This window comes from Calypte anna, chromosome 1 (assembly GCF_003957555.1).
Source record: "Calypte anna isolate BGI_N300 chromosome 1, bCalAnn1_v1.p, whole genome shotgun sequence".
Taxonomy (NCBI): Eukaryota; Metazoa; Chordata; class Aves; order Apodiformes; family Trochilidae; genus Calypte; species Calypte anna.
Window position 1 is genome coordinate 157,988,740 of NC_044244.1, and position 27,515 is coordinate 158,016,254.

General features: G+C 35.5%; 1 protein-coding gene across 1 annotated transcript in view; it reads right to left on the minus strand.

Moving 5' to 3' along the window:
- Positions 1-27,515, minus strand: part of PIBF1 (progesterone immunomodulatory binding factor 1) — a 111,228-nt gene that overhangs the window by 54,796 nt on the left and 28,917 nt on the right. Inside the window, exon 10 of the mRNA XM_030459201.1 lies at positions 25,465-25,563. Within this exon, the coding sequence (XP_030315061.1) occupies positions 25,465-25,563 (99 nt within the window). The remainder of the gene's footprint in view (positions 1-25,464; positions 25,564-27,515) is intronic.

A 27,515-nucleotide genomic window follows, 5' to 3' on the forward strand; every position in this document is an offset into this window, starting at 1 on the left:
GTCTCCCACAGCATTCTCCTGGAAAAGCTGTCAGCCCAGGGCTCAGACAGGAGCACTCTGTGCTGGGTTAGGAACTTCTGGAGGCCAGCTGGAGGTGCTGAACGGTGCTGATCCAATTGGCGGCTGCTCACCAGTGGTGTCCCCCAGGGATCAGTGCTGGGCCCAGTTCTGTTTAATATCTTCATTGATGATTTAGATGAGGGAATTGAGTCCACAATTAGCAAATTTGCAGATGACACTAAGTTGGGGGGGAGTGTTGATCAGCTGTAAGGCAAGAGGGCTCTGCAGAGGGACCTTGACAGACTGGAGAGTTGGGCTGATTCCAATGGGATGGGATGAGGTTCAACATGGCCAAGTGCCAGGTCCCGCACTTTGGCCACAACAACCCCATGGGGAGCTCCAGGCTGGGCACAGAGTGGCTGAGAGCAGCCAGGCAGAAAGGGACCTGGGAGTCTGGATTGACAGGAAGCTGAACATGAGCCAGCAGTGTGCCCAGGTGGCCAAGAAGGCCAATGGCATCCTGGCCTGGATCAGGAACAGCGTGACCAACAGGTCCAGGGAAGGGATTCTGCCCCTGTACTAAGCACTGGTGAGTCCACACCTCGAGCACTGTGTCCAGTTCTGGGCCCCTCAGTTCAGGAAGGAGATTGAGGTGCTGGAGCAGGTCCAGAGAAGAGCAAGGAGGCTGTGAAAGGATCCAGCACAAGTCCTGTGAGGAAGGGCTGAGGGAGCTGGGGGTGTTCAATCTGGAGAAGAGGAGGCTCAGGGGAGACCTCATCACTTTCTACAACTCCCTGGAAGGAGACTGGAGCCAGGGGGCGGTCGGTCTCTTCTCCCAAGTAGCTCCCAGTAAGACAAGAGGGCATGGACTTAAGCTCTGCCAGGGAAGGTTTAGGTTGGATATTAGGAAGAAATTCTTTACAGAGAGAGTGATCAGGCATTGGAATGACCTGCCCAGGGAGGTGGTGGATTCTCTGTCCCTGGAAGTTTTTAAGAAGAGACTGATGTGGCACTCAGTGCCATGGTCTGGTAACCACAGTGGCAGTGGATCAAGGGTTGGACTTGATGATCTCAGAGGTCCTTTCCAACCCGGATGATTCTGTGATTCTGTGAAGATAAGCAACTCTGGTCATGCTTTGTATAAAAACAAAACAGGATGTGGTTGCTACTCGGGTGTTAAATCAATGCTGCTGATGCATGCTTCGTTTGCTCTGAGTCAACTGCCTAGAATGTTACTACTAGGTTTAAGTAATCAGTGCCTCCACTAGCTCTTTTGTTATTTGATTCAATCAAATAAGCTAACTGAACTATATCAGCATATAGATAGTAACAGCATGCTAAAAAAAAAGAAAGGATCTGAAGAAACCAGTAAGTATATAACAAGGAACAGGATATAATTTTGTTTCCTCCTCACAAACTGGCTTTTAGAAAGACAAGCAGGACAACAGAGTTACCCTGGTAATTTTTGGGAGTCTAACAGTAGTTGCTTTTCTTCTCTTTGCCTACACATCTTAGTCAAGACATACATCTTTGTGTTATCATTTATATTTCTGGAGATTAAGAATCCTAAATCTATGAAAAACTGCAGAAACAATTTTCAGAAGTCGTCAGTATACATGGTTGGTCAGAGAATACTTACCACATCAGGCATTTCAAGAAATTTATACAAAGAGATACCTAATTTGTAAAGGGAAAAGTGGACATCATCACCTCACAAAACCCCTTGCATAAAACTTCAAAAGAAAGAACCCAAAGAAAGAGAGTCCTCTTTTTCAAACAGGAATGCTGTTAAAGGAGTTCTCCTAGTAAAGAAATAGCTTTTTAGAATTCTCCTAAGTACAGGACACCAGTGCCTCCACCTCAAGCCAAAAGCAGGCAGAAGAAACTGAATGGTTCTATTGTTTCTGGCACAGCCTTGATACACTCCACAAAGTTTTTGCATCTGTGTGCATTAGCACATAAAATGGCAAAAGTCCCCAATCTTGAAAGGATGACAAACATGCTGGACTAAGGTGAAAAGCACATTTGGACAGGCAGCAGAATAAGCATGATTAGATTTCTCATTGCCTAAATGACATCTGCGCTAGAATAGATAAATACTTCCACTTAGAAAAAAAAATCACTTTGAAGTGACAGATTGGAAAGAATCCTTGCTCTCCAATATGTTTTTGTCTATTGTACATATTTTAATCTAAGAGCAAAAAAACCTGAAATATATTTATTAAAATCTCATTATGTTTTTAGGTACATTTTCTGTGCACACTCTTCTCAACTTGATTTCCTAGGGTTTCTCAAACCATTAACTTTATTAAATCTGTTTTTTTATTTCCTGGTTTACTTTATTCCTTGCAAAAATTGCCATGGTAACAAAGCAGAGTTTATTATTAAATCAACAATAAAGCAAGGAATAATAGAGATACTTATCTCTCAACAATGTATATTGATTAGTAGAGGAAATAATTAATTTTAATTGTAATTGTGAGATGTTTTGATATGAGACATTTATAACAGATCTGAGCAAACAATATGCCAGCATCTTTCTTGCCCCAAGAACACTAAAAAAAAAAAAGCATCAACTTTTAAAATTACTCTACATTAACTTTCAAATTTTTAACATACATTTAGAATTGGCTATCATTTTTCTATGCTGTTCATAATTATTTTTCTAAGCTACCATATAAGAAGAAAATTCAATGATTTCAATAATGATTCAACAGCTTCTTTAAACCAAGTATGAGCTTTTCCAGAAATAGTAATACTTCATGAAATATTGATTAAGAGTAGTAATATTTGTGGTTCTGGAATATAATTGAAATAAATTGCTACTGTAGTAGATGAAACATATAGAAGAGATTTGTGAGACACTGTAAGATTTAGGAGATACTGGAAGGTACAGATAATCTTAATTGCAATTTTTTAAATTTCACTTTGAACTGTGCCCTTCATGGCTCAAGCAAACGAGGACATCAGAGATAACAGTAACACAAAGACTCTGATACTCTCACTTGAATGGGCATCTCCCCTTCAATAAAACATAAAAAAATGTATCTTTTAAAACTCTCCATCTCACTTGTTCTCCTCTGGACTCGGTCCAACAGCTTCACATCTTTCTTTCTTGTGTTGGGTTCCCCAGAACTACACACAGTACTTCACACGGGATCTCACTGAAGCAGAGTAGAGGGGTGGGAAATTACTTCCCTTGACTTGCTGGCCACACTTCTTTTGATGCAGCCCAGGATATAGTTGGCTTTCTGGGCTGCAAGTGCACATTGCCAGCATCATCTTGAGCTGCTCATCGACCAACACCTGTAATTGTGCTTGGGATTGCCCTGACTCATATGCAGGACCTTCCACTTGGCTTTATTCAATTTCATGAGGTTGGCACGGACCCACATCTCAAGCCTGCCACAGTCCCTCTGAGTGGTCCCCTTTCCCTCCAGCATGCCAACCACTCCACGGAGGTTGGTGCCATCAGCAGACTTCTTAAAGGTGGATTCAATTCCCCTGCCCATGTCCCTAACAAAGATGTTAAACAGCACTGGTTCCAGTAGTGACTCTTTAGGAACATCACTTGTCACTGGTCTCTATTTACACATTGAGCCATTGACCACATCTCTTTGAGTGCAACCATCCAGTATTTTGAAATAATATTATGGGTCATGCAGTGGGCATACAGATGTGTTGTAGTCCTATACACAAACTTTTACTGAGCAAAAGGCAATTCACTATCTCACACAACTTTGATAAAACGTTTTCACTAAACTCAAGACAAAAGGACCATCAAAGGTAAAAGTATGAATCATGAAATTAAGTGACCTTAGAAACACATCAGAAACATAAAAAGTCCAGTAAGAAGAAACTTACATGCATATCAGAAACATTACTCTCTACTTTCCACAACAGTAAGATATTTTAGATGCATACAATAAAGGTAAATACTGTATGATTTTTATTTCCATTAATGTAAAAAGAGAAAAAGTCAATGTCAAATGATTGACAGCATTTATACAAGTTATAGCAGCAATCCTGAAATGTCTCTCCTTTTAACAAATAAAAACAAGCACTAGAAACACAGCTATAAACGGAAGAAAAATGTTTGTAAAGCCATTTACCTCCTGAAAACAGTTTAAAATGAACTTACAGTAAGTTCTTAAATCCACAAATGTAACTTGTATGTAAGTAATAATATTAAAATTAAAATTTTATAATTCTATTCTATACAGTGATGAAAAAAGGAGCTTTTTTGATGATCAGCAAGGAAAAAAAAAAAAAAAAAGAAAAAGAAAAATAATAACTGATGCCTCCTAGTAAAAGACGGGGAGAAAATTGAGAAAGCAGACCAGTCTTTTGAGACAGGGCTAACTGGAACACCATATGACAAAGTTCCTCTGGCATCTTAAAAAGAAAAGATATTAACTACTGTATCAGGAGTGAAATTGTTCCCCCTTCCATCCTCCCCTCTGAAAGTCAGGCAGAGTAGGTCAGAAGGTTAGGGTTCAAACTGTCACAATTTAGCAAATGATTGGTATGTCCTTTATATCACACGTAAGAGGTTTGATTTCCTGATAAGCAGAGTTCAAAGTACAGCCATACCTTGTTATCTGTGAAGTCTGTGTTCTTAAAAGTGCTATAGTTAGCAATGATGGACAGCAAAGCAACTTTTCCCCTAAGAATTAATGTAATGGAGGGTCTTGGTGTTTGCAGTGACTTTAAGAAACAAGGAAAATCTAAATATCAGAGGCCAGAATATTGCTGTGCAATTTCTCATTTATTCCTCGGAAAAATCACAGCCTTAAAATGAGGTTTTCAAAAATGCAAATGCAAAATGCAATTACTGAATAAATGAAGTTGGAAAGGTGTCAGAGGGTACTCAGTCCAACATCTTGCTCAGAGAGAGATCAGGTATGATCTCAGACAAGGTTGCTCTAAGTTTTACCCACTTGGGTCTTGAAAACTCACAAGGATGGAGACTGCTCACAGACATGCTTGGCTGTAGTAAAAAAGTTTTTCCTTATACCAAAGTGGAATTTCCTGTTTCAACTGATGTTCTTGTTCCTCATAGGCACTGGGTTTGCAGCTGTGAGGTGCCCAGTGGCCGGACTGACCAAACCTCCTCCTCAGCCTCTCCTCATGGAGCAAGATCTCCATCCCTGACCATTCTAGTGGCCCTTCACTATACTCCATCTGGCTTATCATTATGTTACTTGTATTGGATGTCCCAAAATTGGACATCCCTTCATGTCTTGACCATTCTGCAAATAGTCCAGATGTTGTCAGGGTACACTAGTGCCTAATACTGAGTTTGTTCCTAACAAAAAACCCACCTGTGGTCCCTTCAGACAAGGATGATTAAGTGTAATCACACACATTAGTCTACATTTCTTTATTAGCATTTGAATACTCCATAAAAACTATTAAATATTAAAAATGATGCACCAAATACTAAGATTGTAATTCTATAGCCAGCTGTTGTTCTAGACCAAGTATAATACTGGAAAAAATACATGGATTTCCAGCTGTTTTTCAGAATTTAAAGGTCCTTCCGATAAGCTCCCTGCAGGCCACCGGCCATGGTGCAGTACAACTGGGCAGCTCAGGGAAGGTTTTGTTAGAAGAGGATGGAAAGATACAATAACAGTAACAGCTAGCAGAGATGGGTCTCAGACAATCAAAGGACACTAAAATGACTGACAGATAAGCAATGGGTAGAGGAGCATTACTGGATCTGTCTTCTTTCAAGTCTAAGCTATGTGAAATATCCTTTTCTAGGCATTGATAGGAAGCAAAACCACAATGCCATTACCATCAATGAGAAAACAAAAGAGACAGCATGAAGACCTCTTCATCCATATGACTTACAAACCAAGAACATCAACTGCATTTCAGCTTTAGAGACAAATAAAATGATACTAGATGGCTTGTTACAAGTCCTAAAATGTAAATACCTGTGTTTGCCATTATGCAGAAACAAGACATAAATGCTCCTAAAAATTGTTTTTCTGAATGGTACAAATGCCTCAAACTAATCAGAGTATCTTTTGAAGATATTTTAAGAATAATAAACTCATTTAGACAACAGCATCAAAAGTTCAAGAGAATATGAAAGGTACTCTTACAGCCCAACATAAAAGGAAGGAGATACTGTCACATTCTGCAGGCACTTAAAAGCTTCAAGCAGAGTAATAAATTAATCCTGAAGAGATACATCACCAAACAGTTTATGACACTAATGAAACAATCTCATTTCTCTTCATTTCTAAGCAGGAGAAAGTCCAATGAATCTACATTTTCTATCAAGCAGCCTATCCCAATAAATTCTTCAGTTATCAAATCATCCTATATTACCTGCTGAGGCATGTAAAAAATGAAAATACTTAAAAAATGCAGTAACTACTTTGAAAAAGAACCAGTTAACACCAAGCTGTCTCCACTCATGAGCATATCTGTTTTTACAACATACTTCTCTAAATTTTATCAGTCATCTGACAAGTTTAACAAAATTTTTATAGACAGACACAACTTTTCCTATATTCAGCTATTCTACTTTTTCTACTACTGAAGTTATTAATTTCAGAAGAGTAGTATTGTGGCAAGCAGTTAAAGGTAAAAAAAAAAACAGGTTTGAAAAGAAAAAGAAGTCATAAATCATGAATTATGAAGATACTAGCAGGCTTTGCAATAAACCTTTCAAGCATATCTTCTATGAACAGTCTCAGATGTGATGAAAGCATTACCTGGCTCCTGAGAGACTACAGCAAAAAGCACTTAAATGCATTTGCTTTAGTGCATATAATTCCTAGAATAATGAAATTTTCAGTTTCTCTTCTTCCTCTAATTATGTCCAGCTCTCCTCTACCTTCCTACGTATCTTTGTCTTAATTTTTGCATTTTCCTCTTATTTTCTCTATTCTCTCTCACAATTTAAACATCTTTCTTCAGCTGAACTATCGCAACCTCTGTAATAACCACATCTGAAAAAATATAATTTTCCTTCTTCTTCTTGTAGTAAACTTGAAAATAAATGTTTGTTCTCTCAGTCTTTTCCCCTAGTGGGGCTTGTAGACAAGACTGATCTCCAAATATTCCTTGTCCCACATGAGTACTTAGACAATACAACCTTTTCTTTTTAATTATTAGATTATAGTATATCAAAGTAGATATCTTTTTTTGCTGTGGAATAGGAAGAGAAAGCTCCTACTACTCTGTGTGTTCAATGCTTGTATCAATTCACTGCTGTCATCATCCATTCTTTCTCCTAGGAGCCCTATGATATGACTACATCTATCATGCAACTAATAAAGGTGCAATTCTTGAACTCACTGAAGAAGCAGCTGGGAAGTTCCTCCTAACATAGCTATATTGTTAATATTAACTCCTTTAGTAGAGGAACCCATTCACTGAACAGTATGTAAAAATATGGGTTTAAGCCTTTGTATTCTTATGGTTTACAAGAAAGACTTCTGTTAAATGGGGACTTAAAAGAGCTAATTTCCCTTTAATATTTGAAGAATGAACTATTACACTATTTCACTCTGAGCTCCATTCTCAGCATTCCATTCTTCCACTGAACCAGACTTCAAGCTTAATCTAAAACCACTTAATAGGCTATATAGTTCAACTTGCCTTAATTCAAAATGGAGTCAGTCTTTTAGAAAGCAAGAAAATCTGCAGACTGTCAGCTGGTCTTGAAGATGCATGTTTAGAGGTACATGATACCAAAGTATGCTTCTCCTAGCAGGACACACAGCCTAATACTTTGCTGTTATATAAATGGCATGGAGTTTGGTCCATACTTTCACTTCTTCCCAATCTCAGAATTCCTGGTAACCATGGAAGGTTATATAAATAAAAGGGTGTGCTGCGAATGTAAATATAGAAAACACATCTTAAAGAATAGTTACAGGTACATTTGATTCCTGCCTCAGGGTATCTACAATGTTAGTGACTCCAGGGCGTTATTCCCCACAAAACCAGCAGCAGTATAGTTAGGGAATCTGCCATCCTGAAAGCAACATAAAGCCTAAGGGTTTCAAGAGTTCCAGTAGAGCAGTGCAAGTCTCAGGGACGAATTTGTGCTGGGAACCATCATTGTAATACAGGCTCTACTAAAAAATGATTACAAATATTAGACCTTTTTCATTCAGTGAGAAAACTGAGCCATTCAAGATTCCCTAGGATCCTTCTACCATACACAAAAAAGTTTTGAGTCTATTAACACAAAATGGAAGCATGTCAGCTATAGAAGCAGTGTAGAACTCCATTGCACCATTGCAGAAGAATAAGGAGGAAAGGAATTCATGTTGCCTGACAGTCAAAGGACCAAACATTTCAAACTACAGTATGTAATGAAGCACCTGAAAAAAGATCAGCGACCTAGCCATAAAATCAGTCAAGAACCTGACTGACTCAGCCACACATGTAATAATCATTACTTCTTTCACCAATTATGTATGTTTTGATTTTTTTTTTTTTTTTTTTTTTTTGGTCAGTGACAAGAAATACCTTTCCCAAGTTTCTTTGTTGGAGTATAAAGAATTACTTGTAGGTTTGTAGAGTTAATACCTTTGACAAATTCAAGAAGTTATCACTTCTTCTAAAATAAAATAAAATTTTCAGAACAACTATTTTTCTTTTTAGATAAAACCATACATGTTTTATTGTAGAAATTAATATTTTCATCATTTAAGTGCAATCATGTGTGCCAGAATTTTTATTACATTAAGTGCTACCCTGCTGAGTCTGTGCCATATCTCAGTTTCTGTAATAGTGAGTATTAATAATAGACATTGCATTATTATGCACAATGTACTTCTGTCTTATGAATGCTTTTCAAATTCCTGTTTATTATCTTATATTCTTGCTACAAAGGGCAATCTCTCATGTATTACTCTTTATAGCACATGGAATGAATTTCAAGACTCTAGCTGATCATGTCAACATTAAAATAGGACAAATATGTTGCTTTGGCACAGTGAAGTCAAATCCAAGCCACAGAAGTTTGGATTATGTACAGACAACTCCCTTCTTCACCATTCCTTGGTATGCTACCATTTACACATACTCTACACTATGAAAATACAAACAATAAAAAAAGTTCTTGTATTTACTTAAAACTAGGAATACAATGAATAAGGCACATTTTAAATTAATAAAAGCAAAGACCAGAACTATTTCTTTCATTCGGATTTTGCAGATTCACTGGATTTAAGCATAAATCTCGACAGTTTGTATAAGCAACATTTAAAGCTAAAGCACCTTTAACTCCAGTCTAGATTAAGGCACTTTTAAATTCATTTTTTCTACTTTGACCTAAGTTAACTACTGTTTGAGTGTTTTCCTGAAACACTACATTTCTCAGCTGTAACAGCATCTGTCATTCTTGGCTTGGAAGCAAGCTCTTGTATGAATGCAAGCAATCCTTTTTGCTTCTTTAGAAATGCAGGGTATGTTCAACAACTGTACTATGGATCTATAGGAATCTAAAGTATGTGTTTAAAGTAATTTGATGCATCTCTCAGATCATGATCAAATACGGCATGCAATGTGATTAATAAAATAAACAGCATACTGAAGTATTCAGTACTCTAACCAAGACAGAAAATAGCACCATAAACTTTGCAGAGAGGAAAGTACATAAAATATACACTTGAAGAATTATAACTTGCATGTCTATTTATTATTATGGATTTTAAAAAAGAAAACTCTATTGCTACTGCAAATATTATTGTCAGATTTTGTATTTTAAATTACATAAACAAAAGTAATGCTACTTAGTGCTCTGGTAATGTTCTCCTATGAAGTTCAGTTTCCACAGCTTTAATGGCATGTACAGTTCCCATTCTGTTATTCTCACTGACTTAAAATTGGTTTATGCAGCTTCAAAAGGGCAAAATGTAGAAGCTGGGACTATTCAAAAGAACACCAAAGATCAAAATAGTTTTGTTTTGGTGGTTTGTTTTGTTTGGTTTGGGTTTTTTTGTGGTTTTTTATTTGATTTGGGGTTTTTTTTGTTTTTTTTTTAAAGAGAGACCATTTGGCATTGAAGTGACTCAAGAAATGTTCCTAGAGTAATATTTAAAAATTGTGACTGTGAAACTATGCTGCAATTTTTGCCACTGAATTTCAATAGTAAAATTTTGAGTGGGGTTTTTCTTAGATTGTATTAAAATATAATTTTTCTCAAAGCCTTCGCAAAGTATTACTACTTCTATAAAGTATTATTCATTCCCAAAGTATTATTATTATTATTTGAATTCAATGAAGATGAATTTTTGAAATTGTAATGGAAAAAGTTATAAAAATATCAGAAGGAAGAGGTCTTGAGTACAATTCAGTTGAGTAAGGCTAGAACTCAGACTTGTGTAAAGATCTAAAAAACCATTTATATGCATCACTGCCATACTGGCAAAACTATTCTGTCACTTGGCAAAATCAAATTTCAATGACCTTTCAATGCTATTTTACTCCATTATATTCCCTCCACAAATGCACAAACCTAATTTTTATTTTAGAAAATATATCATGGTTCTGATTTCCAAACAAATTTAGCTTAGTATTTCAGCAGACAGTTTTTAAATTGCTCATTTACTATTTTAACATTAATGTGGCAATAACAGAAAATTACTACTTTCTAACCTTATTTAAAGATCATTGAATTGATATGAAATGTGCACACATGCAAGATCAACAACCATTTTCAGTGTTTGCACATTTACATATATATATTTATCTGACTTTGTCAGCTCCTAGGAATGTTCTAGTGCACCACTAAATGCTCTAAGAGTTTGTAATATGAATCATACATTATAATTTGTACTGCTGGCACCTCAGAATCAATTTTAATACGCAAACACTTATTTTCTAGGGAGATAACTGTAGTATAAAGGTCAAGGCAAGTAAGTACAAAAACTGCTGGAACTGTAAATATTACAGAAATATAGTATGTTTTAATATTATTTATACATACAACTCTCTTAAGAGAAAATTCTTAAATTCTCTCTTAAGAAGCAATGCTTAAACATGTCTAATAATTTCACAGATGAGCTACAATACATGAGTGTAATAATTAAGTGCAGCATGCAAGTAAAAATTAGGCCTATTGTTTGAATTTTAACATAATTTATACTACTCTCTTCCTAAAACTTACAGTGCATTTAAAAGGGACTCTTACAGATCAAACATTTTCTGTTTCATGAACTTTTCACTAACGTTATTTTTTTCCCCCACAATTCAGTAATGCAAGTTCACATTGATTAGTATCATACAGCAGAGATAAAATTTTATTTTTTGAAACCTTTTTTTTTTATTATTTTGCATAGCAATTCAATATTTGTATGCTATTGACATGAAAATATATTAATACAGATTTCAAACATGTTTCAGGAGTTGTTGCTTAGGCAGTCTTTTCACATCTCAGTCCAGAGAATGCTGCAGTAAAAGGAACATGGGATAGGAAAATAGAAATAAAACAGCGAATTCACTCTTATCTCACTAACATAAGACTGGTTTTTATTTCATACCAACGGAATTGAATTGAACTGCTAGACTGAATTTTAAAATGCTTCAAATTATTCCTTTATAAGTGCTGCAGGTGTTAGATGATACAGTCCATTACTACAGCAGCTGCATACAGTTAAGACCACAAAGGTACAAAGAGGATGGAGCCAGGATTTTTTTCAGTGGTGCCCAGTGACAGGACCAGAGGCAACAAGCACAAAATGAACCACAGGAGGTTGCATTTGAACATCAGGAAACACTTGTTTTCCTGTGAGCATTGACTGAGCACTGGCACAGGCTTCTTAAGAGATGTTGTGGAGTCTTCATTCTTGGAGATACTCAAAAGCCACCTGGATATGGTTCTGGGCAATTGGCTCTAGGTGGCCCTGTTTGAGTTGGTTGTTGGACCAAATGATCTCTCGAGGTCCCTTTGGATCTCAACTACTCTGTGATTTATATTTTTTTTTAACATTTATGTTTAGGAAGGCTTAGACAGCTACCTGTAAGACCCCACAATGACTGATAGAAATCTAGTCTCTGCAGTCAAAAGGTTATAAAAGAGAACCCCTTGCAGCCCTAAAGCAGCACCCTTTATTTGGTCAGCTGAATGGCTCTCCAAACCCCATTGACTCTGCTTACTAAGTTTCCCCTTACTTACACATTTGAGACTCGTTTGTAGTCCCATGCTGAGAACACTTACATTTATGTGACTTCTATCTCATGTTGAGTACTTGGAACAAAAAGATTGCTCATTTTCCAGAGGGATGTGTCTCTCAGCTATGCTAGATAGTGTGATTCTTCCACTGGTAGCATAATTACAAAACCAAGTAAGAATGCAAATCTAGGACTTAGAGCAGGACTAGAAAACTTACAATGTGGTGGCCTTTTTCTTTCATCCAGACACTCAGAAGACAGAACAGGGTGAGAAAAGGATCTAGATCCATTATATGATATTACAGCTAAACTGCTAAAATGAGTTAGCCATGCAAAAGAGATACAGTTCCAAGAATGACTAAAGTACAAGTGGAAAAGATGCTATCATACAAGATAGAGCAGGAAATAATCTGAAACATTGCTCAGAATTCCGGTTATCTGTTTTGAAGGAAGGTCAAGAATAAAAGAAATGGCACTCAGATGTTGAGAAGAACATAGAATCTATCCCATGAGAAGTCAAATAAGCTACAATCTAGGAAAATAAAGTCTGACTAATACGTTAAGAGGGCAAAACAACATGTTTATGGAGTAATGCTGGCAAAAAAACTCCTTATATAAACCAGGAGAAAATCTTAGAAGAGAAATGAAAACTCCATCTAAACAAGACAAGTATAATAACTTGCATCAGGAACAATAGAGATCAGACTTTAATTTAGAAAAAGGTGGTTAAAAACAGTGACAAAAGAATCAATGAATCGAAAGGTTCACTCTCGAAAGTTATGTTTATAGACCTTGCAGGTAACTACTTGATTGCCAATACCCACAATTGTAGTTTCTTTGGATTTTGTTGTTTGTTTGCTTTTAATAATGAAAAATGAAATGCAAAAAAGACAATTAACATAGCTTTAAAGGTCAAAAAGTTATATTTAACTGCATTTTTTTTTTTTTAGGATTTGTATGATTGGCTTTCACACACAAAAATATCTCCCAAATTTGTTTATTTTTCCTCTTTGTGGCATTTTGCTTAACTTATGCATTACATATATCAACACTCGTCAATAATTCTAGGCAAACTGACGTAACTTCCAGGTAACATCAAAACCTGTATAAATGATTAGGGAGACTTAGGGAGAAAGGATCAAGGTCTTGAACTTTCTGGGTGAGTGCTCAAAGGAGTTACAGAAGAGGCAAACTTAGCCATTACCTCCTCTGCTAACAGTGGTCTGGAGTGAACTCGATGCTTATGAATGAGTTAGCCATGACCTAATGAAAACAGGCCCTTCAGGGACTTGAACAGAGTTCAAGCACCTCCCTACCCATATCAAAATAAGCACTTAACTTTCCAAACCAGGAGACTTCCGAGCATGCACAGGGACCTCTACCTCGATGTGCTCCAACTTGGAATGCAGACTGATTTCAAGTGCCTCTGAGGATAGGTGGTGCTTGAGAACAGGAGGTAGTGGTAAGACTTCAGTGGAATCTAGGCAAGGAAAATCTGTCCCCATGAGCACGTGCAAAGCCTGTACTTATCAACCATATATTACATTTTAAGTACAGTTATTGCATATTTTGGTTAATGGTGCTGTCACATTTAGACCTCAAGAGACTTACATTTTGTATTTTATACTACAGAAACAGAGTGGTGTATTATCAAATTTTTGTCTGTCCTTTCTCCCCTTTCTCTAAAAAGACAAATGCAAACTTCCTCTTCATTTGGGTGAGGTATCTCTTCTAACAGTTACTGTAAGATAGCTAAGGCTGCAAAGTTTAGATGAACATGGCATCTTCCTACCTTCTTTAGTTTCATTAACCAGATCTTATCCTTTGTTATAATCACAACTCTAGAACTACATAATCTCAGTGTACTTCTGTCAGTCAGAATCTGTCCAATCATTCAAGATAGCAGAGTCTAACAAAAAAAAATGCAAAACAAAAAAACCAAACAAAACCAAATAAACCAACCAACCAAATCAAGCAAAAAACAGAGAAAAAGGCACAATATTGAGTATATCATACTTCATAATGAAAACATTCAATTTTATGACCAGCAGCTGACAAACGCTTAAAGATTCTGCAGTGGAAGAGGACTCAGTAAGAATTATGGTAAAGCATAAAAGCTCCAAAACCCATGTATTTGTGAAAAGAGTCTATGCTAAACTCATTTAACTCAGAAAGTAGAGGTAAGATTAGCCTAGCTTCATAGTTTACAATGTGGGTATCTACATCTCAACCTGTTGTGTAGACTGCCTTTATAAGTCAATGTAAAGAAACAAGCCTTTTATAGACATTTAAAGTTAGCCAACTTGAACAGGCATTTAAAATTAGACAAGACTGATGCCAGGCACAGTTAAAGCTTTACTGAAACCTACATTGCATTTACTTACTCTTCACAGAAACTAATATTCAAACTCATCCTTCCTCAACTCATCAACTTCAATAACATTGAAGTTGGGAGAGGTGGTAGAAGGCTTTCAAAATAGTTTTCATTCAGATTTTATACCACAGAACTAAGGAAAAAATGGATTCCAGAAAATCTTTACATCAAAGATTTAGTAATCCAAGTTTTATATATTTTTTCCCCATCTTCTTCCAAGTCTAATAAAAAGCTAAAGCAATTTTCAAGGGTAGTATTTATAGTAAGAACTTATCGATAACACAGTGTTACATTGTGGACAACACACAAAAATGGGAACAGAGAATAATCACAGGCTTGCAAAAATTAACCCTATTATGAATAAGAAACTTAAAAGACAAATGCTGCCAACAACTGGAAAAAAAAAATTAGAGTTTTATTCAAATCCAGGCTAGAAAGGTAAGTGCATCTAAGCATTAGGTATCAACCTGTGAACAAGGTATCTAAAGTATCATTATAATAAATATTCCAGACACCAAGAGATCCAGATAAGGAAGTTAAAATAAGAAAAATCCTTTAAGTAATAGATAAATGAAAATAAACTTCCTCAAAAATGGAACACTGGTGATTTTGAGTAGTTTTTTTTCTTTGTTTGTTGGGGGTTTTTGTTTGTTGTTAGTTGTTTGTTTTCTTTTTTTTAAATTAAGTATGCCTGGTCTGTCTGTCCTCCTTCCCTCCCACGTCACTCCCCCGTACTCATAAGTCCATTCTAATCATACAAACTATTTAGTTTTGAGTTCTTTTCTAATATTTGAACAGTTAAAGTAACATAGTAAGAAACAGATTAAGTGTGGAATGGCATATGTGCAACTTTAAAAAATATCATGTCAAAACAGAGAAGGTACTAGATTGATTTTGAAAAAGGTGTAAGACTAAAAAAAGGGTAAAATGAAAGAGCATGACATTTTTCAAAATTCAGGTAATATATGTAAAGAAAACTATTACTTGTCTGGCTAAAATACTTTATTTACAACACTTTGCCTAAAATTGCTAAGGCTTTTTCAAAAAGTATTTTCCCTGTTTTAGGGGACGATTAAACCAAGACATGCTAAAGGTAAAAACAAAACAGGACCTCTGCAAATGCTTTTAAAGCTTATCAAATAGGACATTTCTGCATTATGAATGGTCTACTCACAGTCATCAGGTTAGTAAAATATTATTTGGAATCAGTTTCTAAAAGTGGATGTAACGTTCATTCTCATGTATCTGCCAAGTTTTTAATGTTTTAGAAGCTAAACTAAAACATATTGAAAATGACTCATTGTGGTACCAGAATATGTACTGTAGGAAATAAGAACTCATTTACAAGTGGGAGAAATACACTCACACTTCATCTGTGGGAATTCACTAGACTTCCCTCCCAGTAAACATTGTATTTTAAAATAATCATGGAAAATATGTTTCTCTTAACTGAAGTTTATGAAAAGATTTAGACAGCTGGCATAACAAAAGAGACTTACAAAGATAAATGTAAAAATTATCTTTAAAAATAATTCGTAAATAATTCAACCAAAAGATATTAATTTAGCAATAAAAAAAGGGTTGAAATTATTTTTGCTTACTTTAACGGATAAACTGAAATGGTTTAATACAGTTCTGTATAAACAGGCAACCATTTGAGAAAAATGACAGGAGGAAGATTTGATTATTTTACAAAGAAAGAAAATGCAAGGGGGCAGACAGCCCTAGCAGGCAAACAAATTACCATATGGTAGCTCTTTTCTGACTTGTAATATGTCAACAACTTTGTGTTCATCTACACACTTTAATAATGCAAGTACCTTGCAGCAAATGCACTATTTAAAAAAGTCTTTTCTTTATTTGAAAAGAGCCTTTCATCTGGCACTCAAAAACCAGACTTGAAATGTACCCCACTTATCTGTGCATATAGAATATTTTGAAAGAAGCTCAGAACGTCAACATAACACAGAAATTAGACCCAGATTTCACAACTTTTGACTGGGAACAGTGTCATAAGGGATAAATCTAAAACAAAAACTCCAGTCCCACTATCTTCCATAAAGTACATTGCCTGTAAAAACAAAAATGTCCTAGATGAACATCCAACTGACAAAAAAGATACAATATTTCTTCACATGGTTTTAGGTCTAAAAAATTAGACTTAAATTATCAATCAAGGCTTCGCTTCATCTAATTCTGAGCACTTAACAGGGGCATAGAATTTACATAGTCACACTGTATTCATCCTTCACTGTTCAGAAAAACATTCTATACTGAGTATTCTTAGATTCAAGATTCAATTAATTGCCTGGAGTGGCACATGAAGACAAGAGAAGGAGTAGGGATTCTAATTACTTACATCTGCTTAGAGTATCATTTTGCACAAACAAAACTTTCTCCCCTTCCTGTAGGGTTTTGAATGGAACTGATTCTTCCCCTCTCCACCCACAGCCACCTATGGGGACTCCAGCAGTGTGCCCAAGGTAAAAGGGAAAGATGTAACTTGTTGAAGCATCTCAAAACTTACGATCTAGGTCGTATTTTTGGAAAGTAAGAGGTTAGTATCTCAGAGAAATCAGGATAAACATTAAGCAAAATTTCAGAGGGGATGAATCAGTGCACTTTTATTCGCCCATGGCAGCAGACTTTCCACAAAACTATTAGAATACCCATGAAAACAATTACAGATGACAAGTTCTACATCAAAGATTAAACTACATACATACACATGAAGTAGCATCTGTTTAAATATTCAAGATTCACAGCATTTTGACAATATATCCAGTATTTTGATATTAGAAGAGATGTAAACTAGGCTTGTAAGTGCAAGTATGTATCCTTACATTTCACATGTGTATTATGAAATACAATATTTTATGACGAGACTAAATGACAGGCAAGTATGAGCATTTTCCATAATGTCCAAGCTTCATCTCAAAGAAACCTAAATTATACTTTCTGCACGCTTATTTCTATAATCCACAATTATGTGATGGAAAAAGTTTACTTCCTTTTCTTTACAAGAAGTTTTCTGAAGTTATGCTGCTTTTATGAATATTTATTCTGTGGGTGAGACAGTGGTATATACTACAGAATTTTTTTATTTTTTTTTTTAGGGGTACTATACATACACACATAATCCTTACCCTCTCCATGCTTCACAACAGGAGTTTGCAGGGTGACCTGTGCAAGACCATTTTTGGTCATCAACATTAGTTTCCTTTCAAGTACAAAAATCTGCTAATAAACAGGGCTTATAAGAAAGTATCAGGCACTATATGCTCATAAGCAATATCTTTATGAATTCTACCTATAAGTAAGAACTGCAGAAGCCCTTTATTGCTTGTAGTAAAGATCCTTGATTTACTCTTGCCTATGCACCCTTCCATTCCATCTCCATTGGCTTTCTTCAGTTCCCAGTTCTCTGTCCTAATTGTCTCTCACCAAACTGCTCATACCAGGGAATTACAAATCCTCTCACTAATTGTCACCAGCTACCTTCAGCAACAGCCCCACCCTGTCTACTTTCATTCAGTGCTCCTCTCAGAGGCCCATCCAGAACAAATTCTCCCATCTAGCCTCAATCTTGCTAAAGTTCTGTTTACAAGCAACTTTTTTTTTTTTTTAATTATAGAAAACATTCACATCTATACACCCACTGACTGCTATCACAAATAAAGCAGTACTACCCTTCTGATGTCATGTGACATCTAAGTGCTACTATGGTTATATGAAGTTTGGTAAAATGCTGCTAACATGTCACATTACCACCCTGCAGCTATCCAGGAACAAGATATTCTTTAGCAAGGTCTTGAACTTTGGTTAACTATGCATTAAACATAGCTCGTGCATCCATTTTCATGGTTTCATAGAATATTCTTCAGAGTTACCCAGATACTCCATCCCTGGAGCTATTTAAAAAGAGACTGGATGTGGCACTCAGTGCCATGGTCTAGCAACTGCAACAGTGGTTCAAGGGTTGGACTCGATGATCTCTGAGGTCCCTTCCAACCCAGCCAGTTCTATGATTCTATGATAAGTAGGCAGGATTATGTCTTTAGATTATTTAGCTAGAAACACAAACAGCTGTAAAAATTATCCAAATAGCTTTGCACTGAGCAAACTAAAGGACACAGGCTTCCCACTATCCAACATGTGATGAAATACTTCAATGCTGAAGGCATGTAGTTTCAAAAAAAATTTACAAGATTCCCTGAATATAAACAACTCTCTGAGCTAACCTTGATAAAGTCTGAGATGCATTCTTGAGGAAGTATCTCAAAACAAGACCACACAAAAGGGAAGTCAGTCCTCCAACCCTGGTCTTCCCATTCTTTCCTCTTCAAGGCACCAGTCACCAGACAAGCCCATCTCACGAAAGCAGCAAACAGGCTGCCAGGGACTCACATGGTTGTTCCAGCAGTTGTGAATAGTGGATTCATCAACTGGAAGCACTGTATATAAATATCATACTGTCCCTCTCTTTTGGGAAGTCCTCAGAATGACTAACTTTAATTTGGCATATTCAGTGCTAGATGAATTAATGTCAAAGGCAAAGAGCTCCCCATGGCTTATGGCCTGAAAATACCTTGCCTCACTGACGTACAGTGTTTTGGTAGAGTGTTCATGAACCTAGTATGGTGGTCCTTCATTTATTAATGGTTCTTAATTTATCAATTTACAAATGGACTAGCTACCCTCATAGAATCATAGAATCATAGAATAGGCTGGGTTGGAAGGAACCTCAGAGATCAGTTCCAGAACATTATGCTACCTCTTTCCTTATTCATGAGTGTTACTCACCTGAGACATGTATCATCACCATGCAAATGAGGTCTATGCTGACAGCAGTAGAGTTAGGCTTCCAGTTATACCCAGCATTTTCTCAACCCTTTAATGCCATTCTGTGGAAGAAAAGAGCAGCCCAAAACTCTGCCCAAAGCTCACTCTTATAAATTTTAGTCGTGATTCTGTTCTGCAGACGCTTCAATAAGTTTACTAAGAGGTCCACAAGACTACAAAGCTGTAACTCTCAAGGCACATAAACACCTATTTGGACAGACTGTTCTTCAACAGTTAGTTGTCTAGGTTTGGTATAGCATTGCATCCTTTACCAGAGGGTAATCACAATGTAATCACAGACTCAGAAGGTAATTCCAGAAAATACATATTATTAAAAGAAAACTTTTGGGCTGCCTAGTGCTGTTAGGGGCTTCGCATACAGGTTTAGTCTTTCAAGTTCAGAAAAAATTAAAAAAAATCACTTTGACTTCATCTTCAGATAGCTGCTTTTGTTAATATCTTGTCATTATATCTAACCTAGACTTTTCAGACCTAGGCTTTTCACAAAGCACACAGATTCAACAGGATGAGAAGTTTGCCACTGATACCTAGATTCTGTTCAACACAGAATGGTTGTAGTATATCAGACAAAAAGCCCATTTAGCCTCATGAGCTTGTCTTGTAGCTAGAAGTGTATATTCTGAACAGATCAAGAAAAAATTCTGCATAGATCATTTTTCTCCCTAATCCTCTCCCACTAGTGTTCAGTTACCTTTAGCTCAAAGATTTTCTGAACCAGATACGGTTTGATCAAACCAGTTAAATCTCTTTCTGTTTATTAAAGCACACTCCAATTATAGTGGAATCTGAACCAGGCTTTGAGATAGACTTTTTTTTTTATGAATAACATAATTTTTATGGACATCATTGACTGACAATTGCTTGTTAGAGAGCAGCATACAGTCAAACAGCAAGATGTAAACTGCAAATGAATGTATCCTCAGAGGAAAAGGGGAAAAGAGTAGGAGCTTAGTCCTTTCTGTAGTAGATATAAGTTGCAAACTAAACTGTGTTATGGGCTTCAGTGTTTCGTCTAAAGCTTGGAAACAAACTAGATATAGTCACTTGGAAAATGGACTTTTTCTCTGCTTCTCCATCATACCATCTATCACTCCTGGTCCTTTCACTGCTTCTTTGCATTGATTTTGAATAACTAAGATAATATCTTTCAGCAATTTCCATGACACACACCTTTTACCATTTTAGCTGCACTTCATACTTAACTTTCACATCAGGAGAATGAAATGAAGGCAGTTTTTATGGGAAATGTATAGAAGTTAAGAACAAGGTTTATAACATTGACAGTAGAAGGCTCACACTTCATTCTGATACAAATCCTAAATGTTATAGAAATTACACATACACATCATACTAGAGAAGTCATAAATCAGAGTAGTAGCGAGTGATAATTACCCCAAAAAAGTACTTTAGAAAAAAAAATCATGTTAATTGAAACAAAATATTTAAAGCAGTAGTAATTTTCAAGACCTATAAAGCTCTTTAAAGATTACAGAACTCTTCATGTACAGAAGTAGCATCTTATGTAGGGCTTAAAGGTAGGGTTTTTTAGTTATATCAGCTTTGGCAGAGAAATATTTTGGCCAGAAGTTGACAGCATGGACTTTCTCTAATTCATTATTTAAATCCTCACTTTATACAAATATTTTTGAAGAGTTAATAGGCCCTTATTTAAATATTAGAAATAATTCCAGCACACAGATATATTGATTTCATAATTATAAGATTAGAATCCTATAATTTCAGACAGCAACATCCAGATTATAAAAACATGTTAATAGAAGGGGAAAGCAATTTATGTTAATGCTTTGATTAACAATGAATGTAATGTAATAAATGCTAGTCTAATAAGATTCTTGCATCTTCAGAGATTGTAAATGCAAAGTAGAACATTTATTTATTCAGTAAATTTATCCAATTATCTTCTCATCTAAGATAGTTCTCTAGGCTTGTCTACAATTAAATAAGATACAGGGATCCTAATCTCTTCTCATTAATACATTCATTTTATGACCATGGTTGATGACCTCTTGCTACCACCTGCAAATCTTAAGACAGATGTCTAAAATCAGACAGCATTAATCTCACCTCCAAAGGAATTCTAAGGACCATAATTATGAAGAACAAGAGAGAAAACAGGGGCAAAAAAAGAGACTGAAATTATAAAGGTTCACTGACTGAAAAAAGTCTCAAAAATGTATACACAGCTTGCAGATAACTGGGAAAAAAACATGTAACAGGTAAACACAAACACAAAGAAACTTTTTTAACCTGTGAAGCACAGAAAATTTATCAAGAAACATCAATGGCTTCTTCTTTTCTGCTTTTTATTTAAGAAATGTATTTCTAAATAGAAACACTAAAAATACTTCTAAATCTAAATACTACTTACCTGGAGCTGACTGTTTTTTACATATGTAGTAGTTTCAAATAGCTGAGCTATAAACATCATCAGTACATAAATGTTTAAATAATAATAATCCAAAATACTTTGAAATCTAGATATAAGAACCTAAAACTCTAAAGTATCTTTTGTAGCCACCATCCTGACTTTACTCAAGCCGACTATCGAAACACTGTTTAAAAATGTCCTGTGATTAGTCAAAGAGTAATAAAAAAAACCCCTACATAAAAATATACTGTTACCTCCAGAGGCAAGAATTCAAGGCTCCCATTAACTTTTACAAAATTGAGGTCACAGAATCACAGAATATTAGGGGTTGGAGGGGACCTTGAAAGATCATTGAGTCCAATCCCCCTGCCTGAGCAGGGTCACCTCCAGGACTGTGATGAATAGGTCTTTTTATAAATACAGGTCTTTTTATACAGTGCCCACTGCACAGTTGAAGGAGCAGTATTGCCATAATGCAATTTTCTTGAATATTCCTTCTGTTTACTGCATACCTATTTTGTTTCTCTTAATTTTTCTACATTTCTAGATTTATTATTACAAATACAGGAAAATAAAAATCACTTTCAGTCCATCATGTGAGCAGCAATGAACTGTAAAAGAGTATAGATTTTTTTTTTGTCACTAGGAAAGAAGATTTTGTAAAATCACATCATCTATTGATTTGCCTTGTGCTCCCAGTAATTCTGTAATTTTTAGACCAGTTTCCCCTAATAGAGCTGAGCTATACAGTCCTTGAAAAAGAAATTACATTTGTTAGGATTAAAAGGAAGAGAACAATCAAAGGCATCCCCTGAAGTGAAGTGCTTTTGTTTGAGTTTACCCATTATCAAACCTCGGAGTCTACCTTGACCGAAGGAACCATTTTGATTTGATGCTAGATCTTATATAAAGCTGGCAAATTGAACCAGTAGGAAAAAACAATAGGAAACTAGGATGTGTTTCTTCTGCTTTTCAGTGCTGATTTTTGTTGTGTTGGGGTTTTTTTGCAAGGAGCAGTGAGTATCAAACTAACAGTCAAATAGTTTGAATCTACATTTAAGTGTGTTATAGATGATGGAGCTCCATTTGGTCATATTAATTTTTTTTAACAGGTGTGACACTGACCACAATTTAATCCTAACTATCAAACAGTTAAATTTTTTTCCTTGTTACAGGCAAATGAAACATGGATTCTCACACAGAACTATAGCTGTACAACAGTAAAGACAGAAACAAAACTTACATCCTGACATCACTGATCTGCTTTGAGGTTCAAACAGCCAACTCTCTCAGTATAACTGTTTCATGAGTTTACCACTTCAGTCTTCTCTTGGCACTTGTAAACAGCTGTTTACAAAAAGCTACCACAAACATCAGTAAGAAAAATGAAAATAACTGCACTTGACTAGAAAATTGGGTATTTGTTACACTTCTGATCACAAGATTTGCTAGGGGCTTTATTTAACCACCATTCAGGCCAGTCAACATTCCACATACTTCTGAAGCCTTCAAACATGTTTGTTTATACAGATTATGATACCAGTGGTAACTAGGATGAGTCACCATGTTTTCACTGAAGTAGAATTAGCTTTATAATCACTTAAATAGAGAAATGGACAACACATACATTAATTTTTATCTTAGGAGATTCTGGTGATATTAGAAAAAATCTTTGTTCCATGGAAATGCCACATGCCAACCCATGGCAAATTAAGAATTTGAGGTTTTTAAAGTTAAAGCATTTATTCAATCTCATCGAGCCAGTTAGTTACTTGTAGCTAATTTAAGGAAGATGATTTGGAAAGTGGAGAAGTCATGATCTTGACACCTATACTGCACTTAGTAAGGAAGCAGGGATTTTATGGGAAGTATGGGATTTCCATTTTTCCCTAGCAGAAGTTTTTTTTCTCTGAAAAGCATAATCTTTTGAGTTAAAACCTACTTCTTTGAACCCCAAAAAACACAATACTGAATAACTTATTAAGTTTTTTAAATTGAGGAATTTTACTTAATGGGAGAACTCATCACTAGAAAAAGCTACAAGAGGATGGAAGCAACAAAGATAACCAATGGCATATTACTAACTTCCTTTTTTTCCCTTTCTAAAGTTTGAGTTTTCCAATCCTCTTCCTATGTTTCTGATTCTGAGGGAACTTCCTTACTCAAAAATATCAATAGTATGAAAAAACCCAACACATTATATGAATGGCAACATGGCAGAATACAAAACTACTTTGTTTTCTCCATGGCTCTTCAGTTTAAAATTAACATGGTAAGAATTCTTAAGTTGATATTTTTATTAAAAACAAGAAAGTGTACATACTCAAATTATCAAGTCAGACTTTCCAGAAGAGCATCCAGTTAGATATGAACTCTCAACATATTATAGTAAATGTAAAAGGTAGAAGTCTCATAAGAAAGAAACATCTTGTGGACTCCTATTAGCATTTTACTTTGACCAAGGAGATCAGTTCTGAACCAAGTTTCCTGGCTGTTCCCACTAAACTCACTTTGATTTCCACATTTGATTTCCACTGTGGAGCCATCACCTCAGAGTTAGCTAACCAAATTCCTTTTTGAGAATCCAAGAACAAATACGATGCATTCCAATCACTAAATGGCACTCAGCATCCTCTGCCCAAACTAGAATTAATCTAAATTCAAAACAGATTAAAAATCTGAATGGATATCAAGTCCTCTAACTCATCTCATTTACTCTAGAACTAAACTATTGATATTTTTTCAGTCCTTTGTGGCCATGCCGGGACAATGCTATTTCTACAGTAACATCACCATTGCAATTTGGGAGTTAAGACACAAAAAGGCATATTTTGCTTATACTTAAGATAACATTTCAAAAGGTTGCTACTTGTAATTAAAAACAATTCCAAGCAAAGCCAGTTCACATCAAGTACTTTCCTTGAGTAGGTGACTAGATGGTTAATGAACTGACCTTTCTATCATTTTAGAAAAAAGGTGCAAGCTAAACAATTGATTAAGTCCAAAGATCAAGGACAAGACACTTATCTGAACAGCTTGGAATACTGCCCACTTTTAAACTGCCCACTTTTAAACTACCTCATAGTTTACCAAAGCTAATGTTCCAAGTTCACAGAAAGTGAAGACAAGTTTCTGTAGGGCAGAATAGTAAAACAGGCACAAAATCAGTCATAGTTTTCTTCTCCATATGCCTAGAATTGTACATTTGTATAGGCACTCTATTTTATATGTGAAATACAAAAGACTAAAGAGAGCAGTTAAGAAGCACGTAGCAAGCATAACCTGTTCATGACTACTGCTCTCTCCACACTTTACAGAAACTATTATTTGAAGTCACCATACAAGATAATTTTCTACTTGCAACTACAGAAAAAAACCCCAACAGAACAGGTTCAGAGTTTGACCACTTCTGCTGTACAGTACAAAATCCACATTCATGCATAAATACGTTTTGCTGGTCTTTACAGGACTGTAGAAGAATCAAACTTTGACATTGTTAGTGCACCGGGAAAGAAAGAAAATTTACTACTAGAATTAAATCTATAACTTCATTTAAACAAAATACCTTAGTATAATTTATTTTTTATAAGCATAAAGAAAAACCAGTAATTCCTCCTGCCTAAAACTACTTCAATGTAATATTATTATATATTTAGATTTGTTTATATGCACTTCAAAACATACTTACTGTTCTAAGAGCTGATCATATTTTCTTAAAGCATCTTTTTCAGCATTAACCGCTCTTTCTTTTTCAGCAACAGCATTATCTCTTGCTTCTCTCAAATTTCTGATGGAGAGAAAAGTTATGTCAAGAATCTTAGGAAAAAGACTGATTTACCTCATAAATTACTACTGACTGACCTTCATTACTACCTTCTTCAGTTCTCAAAGAATAACATAATGGCCTATCTATATACCTATTATTTACAGAGCCTGTATTTCATATATATCAGCAAAGTCTCCAGTTCTGAAATTCTAAAACCAATGCAACCATCACCTATGTAGACATAGAAATAAATGAATAAATCTAGAATTCTGGCAACCACCACCTATTTAGACATAGAAATAAATGAATAATTATAGAATTCTGGCAAGTACCATCTATGTAAACATAGAAATAAATGAATAAATCTAGAATTCTGGCAACCACCACCTATTTAGAGATAGAAATAAATGAATAATTCTAGAACTCTGGAACAGTAAGTTACTAATTTTTTGCTTTGTACTTCACTAATAACTAGGGGAATGATGTCCTCCTAGCTGTGATGATTCACAACTTCTATGACAGAGCAGGAAAAGATTTGTTAGGCATAGAAATCCTAATTCTACATACAACTATTTGGCTAGTTAGCCAAATATATATAGGTCACTGGATATCACTGGTGTCTCCTTCTGGCTTTCATTGGTGGAATACTTTTTGATTTGCACAGAACCTTAAAATAACACAAAGATTTTATTGCAAACTATCTTTATTTTCTCAAATTTTTTTAACCAAGAATCAGTCAAAACTTGAGAACTCTTCACTGACACAAATGAAAATAGAATCATATGAAGAATAATACATGTAGTATTTGTGTTAAAATAATACAAGTATTAATAGTCTGTTAATCTATAATTCTCCTGTAGCATAACACATAATTAACCTGTATTAAGTGGAAGTACTGCTTAGGTAGTGCTTACAAGGTGTATTGCCATTATTTAGTACAACACAGCAGCAGTCAATCTGCAGAGCAAGCAGTGGTTTTTGAAGACCAGACACTTAAGTTATAACCATTTTTGAGGTTTTTACTTTAGTCTTGGTTTGTTCCTATGACCTGAACACTCACTATCATTTGGAATATCTAAGATGATCTTTATAGACTTCCTCCATTTTTCCTCTAAAAGAATCCTGTTCACATGCTACAGATGTGAGCATGGTACTACAAATCCAAGCAAAAAGTGAGGCAAGCAGCAATGACTAGGGAGGGGGTTTCACTTCAAAACCACATTCTTCATCTGAACTAAATTGATAATGTAGATGCAATCAAGCTCGTTCCACTGAAGTTGTTTCTCTCCCTCCCCACTGGAACCTTTTGACTTGAAGCACAGTGAAATCATAGTGTCAGGCAAATGTTGAAGAAAAAAGTAAAATGTAAAAGTAAATGGAAAATTATTAAGCCCATGTAAATGTTATCCTAGGTCACTTGAGTCACAATAAAAGTGTTTTGGGGGTTTTTTGGATGAAAAACTGTTTTCTATCATAAGGAAATGTTATCAATGGTACTATTCAGAACTAGGCAATTTATATGGATAGAAAACAGGTAGTTAGGAAGAATCAGCATCAGATTTATCTAACAGGGAACTGACTATAGGAGAAAGGAAACAAAACTGTCTTTAAAAATTGAGCTCCAGAATTTACCAATGACATTCTGGGACTGATTTTGAGAGCAGATTCATTAAAACCGACTCAAACCAAAATATAAGAAAACTAATTATTTTTCTTAAATTGCATTAAGATCAAGCATATTATGCCTCAAGAATAGGAGAACAATGTTGAAGGCTGAAGAACAGAGTAAAAGAAGTGACATAAAAATTAAATCGTAGGAGATGTACAGTGACTTGTTTAGACAATCAACTAGAGATACTGCCAGTTTTCAGATGGTGTGGACCATCAAGTATCTGACAAGTCCAGCTATCGTACAAGGGAAAGCATGCTTCTCAAATGGAACAGAAATACTGCCTACAGATTCATTAATAGCT